General features: G+C 41.3%; 1 protein-coding gene across 1 annotated transcript in view; it reads left to right on the forward strand.

The window, feature by feature from the left end:
* Positions 1–2,259: 2,259 nt before the first annotated feature.
* Positions 2,260–3,001, forward strand: part of FOPNL (FGFR1OP N-terminal like) — a 6,640-nt gene continuing 5,898 nt past the window's right edge. The window contains exon 1 of the mRNA XM_009886612.1: positions 2,260–2,272. Coding sequence (XP_009884914.1) covers positions 2,260–2,272 — 13 coding nt within the window. The remainder of the gene's footprint in view (positions 2,273–3,001) is intronic.

The raw sequence follows: 3,001 nt of genomic DNA on the forward strand, positions 1-3,001 counted from the left end.
ACCAGAGCCACCGGCGGGCATCGCGGCATCCCCCTCCCCGTGACACGGCTCCGGCCCCTGGGCACAGGGACTCCGCGCAGCCCCCGTGGAGAGGCGCCGCCGTGCCTTGCCGGCACCCGGGGGACAGAGCCAGAGCACCGTCCTCGGGGAAGGCCACAGCGAAAGCCTAAGGTCACCTTCAAATATTTCACTTTTCAACATGAACCAGTTAAACTGGTTTCAAAGCGCTCTACTAGTTCGGATTGACTAGCGTGAACCGAAACTGAACCAAAATAACTTCATCCAGAACCAAAATAGGTACTAGTTGAAATAACTGCACGGCCCCTGTGGTTGCGTTTGGTTGTGTCTCACTCTGCACTCTTCACATCTTAATTGAAATGCATCAGTTAAACCCACAGACAGCATCCATGCTCAGCTGACTATCACACCTACTAGAACAGACCAGCTGGAGTATGGATGGCGCATATGTAAGAATGGCATCATACGCTGCAGGAAAGAGTAAAGTGGCCACGTACTACCCTACAGTAATATCTGAAAGCTTTAATCACAAGAGTTATATAAAGAACCTCAATTTTAAAATGTTCTTTTGTGAGCAGAGCAATTACAGTAACCAAGAAAGTTGTTAGAAGAGAGACAGGTCTCATTTGTCAATGTATAACCAAAAAGCAAGCATCACACACGCAAAAAAGGTATCACCAATTGGTCCTTACCCACCCGCACACTCCACTGCAGTCTCAGAGCTGTGCTGGTAGCCGGCTGTGGCCTGACTGTCCATCCGACTGTGGCATGACTGGTCTGTCCCCCCGTCTCTCTCTCTCCCAAGGTGTCAGGTTGAAGAGCGGCAGCAGCAGAGTTCAGCCCACAGCAAGGTCACATATGCCTTGATGAACTGAGCAGAATCATCACAGAAAGATCAAACCAAACAAATCAGGTGTTGGAAGCTAGACAAGTTTGTGTCAGTTTAACCCATACCTTGTTTCATACCATATTAAAATCTTTATAGTAAATGTTGAAGGCCAATCCCCCTTATTTTTATTAAGAATATTTCTGTCCTGTTTTGTGCACTCTCTACTTTCATCTTAAAATCATATTAAAACCTTGGTGGGTTTTTCTGATGCCTTGATGCTCACTACAAGTCCTTTTGAAAAAGCTACCTCACATTCTCCAACATCTGTTGTTCTACTGCCCCTTGGCTGTAAGGAATACTTTTTTTTCTCCTGGCTGCTCTGCAGTGCATATAAATGTTAATAGTTCTGATAATTAATACAAGCTATCCAGTTGCTAAGTTGAAAGAGCTTTTCTTTTTTTAATAGCATTATTAATAGCATAGTAAACCAGAACAAAATGCTAAATAGATAATACAGCCTCTAAGAACTTACACATTTACACATTTTCTATGTGTAATAATAGAATATAAACTTATAGTTGAAAATTTAGGATATGGAGATCATATCACAGGGATTGTTCCAAACAAGAAGACAGTAAACAAGCACGAAGTGAGGAGCGTCAAGGAAAACAAATTTTTACCCACTCATTTTTTTCTCAAGATGTTATTGTATGCTAGAAGACCAACAGAATTTAAGTTACACTTTCAGGATTCAAACTTTCCAAGTACTTCAATATAATAATTTTTTTTTCAGCCTCAAACTATCCCCATACCAATAATCACGTACCAGGTTAATAATGTTTCTCATCTGATAAAGATGCTTGGATTTGCATCTCAAATTATTTCCCTTCCAGCTAGTTCCATCTTCTTCCCTTAGAAACGCTGAACAGCAGCAACAGCAACACAGATTTTAAACAAAATACATTCAAAATGCAGAGTAAATAATTAAATGTCAGGGGAAGCATAAGAGTTCAGAAGCAATATGTAACAGACTCAAAATATTTGTTGTGGAGGAGAAAAAACAGAACTGACACACAAACCTGCAGAAGCAAGATCCCAGAATACCAGTCACTAAATGTGGATTTCACAAACCATTGTTATAAAAGCATCTTTTAAAACACAGATTAATATATATAATAGAAACTTCAATCTTATTTTAAAAGGGAACTAGAAGCCGCCCCTCTCACATACACCCCACTTTGGATTCCGGACTTTGCTTTGTAGGATACAAATTAAATCTGGATAGGAAATATAGGGTAGAAAAATAACAACAACTTAACAACTGAAAATTGGGTGTAATAGAACATTCACCCATAACAACATCAAGAAATTTGGAACAATGCAGAGAAAAATGTTTAGGTTGCAAAAATGCCATGCACGTTAAAGGTAAGTGGCTGTTCATCACCGGATTTCCACCAGGGATCTGGGCAGCAGGCTTACCACATACAGAGGCACTTACTGCTGCTGACTCACTGAAGGTTACTGCTGTGTTAAAGGAACAGATTAACCTCACCATTACTTCTGAAGACTTCTTTTCTCCTGAATTTTGTTTATTGCCCCCTGCCAGAGATTCTCTGGAAGCTCAGAACAGAAATATTTGCTTTGAGAGGAAATGTTAAAAAAAAAAAAAAAAAACAACACACCACCCAAAAAACCCACCACACCCCACACGTCAAGGCCGGAAGTGGTTTACTGCGTAAGAAGACTCACATTTTCCTTCAAGCCCAAGCAGGCTGTTCCATCTAGATCATGGCAAATCCCGTTTGTTCATCCATAGTGGCTGCATTTCCTTTGGGAAATATTTAATACATTCGTGAAATAAACACTGTCGACTCATCCCAGCAACACGAAGCACGCACGCATGCCTCCACACACACCAGGGATCCTCACAGACTTGCAAAACACCCTGTATACAGTTACGTTTCAGCAAGACCTTTTAATTAAAAGCTCGTCTCTGGCAAGTCCTTTTGATTAAAAGTTCATCTTTCAGTGGCTCAGTACAAAACTCCTCCGTTACACATCAGGGAGAAACTCTCACTCATTCTCCAAGTTTCGTTTTTTCATTTCGACCCACTCCCCCTCCAAATAAGGCACACTGACAAAATTACGGGGGGG

Source organism: Charadrius vociferus, unplaced genomic scaffold (genome assembly GCF_000708025.1).
Source record: "Charadrius vociferus isolate BGI_N301 unplaced genomic scaffold, ASM70802v2 scaffold46, whole genome shotgun sequence".
Taxonomy (NCBI): domain Eukaryota; kingdom Metazoa; phylum Chordata; class Aves; order Charadriiformes; family Charadriidae; genus Charadrius; species Charadrius vociferus.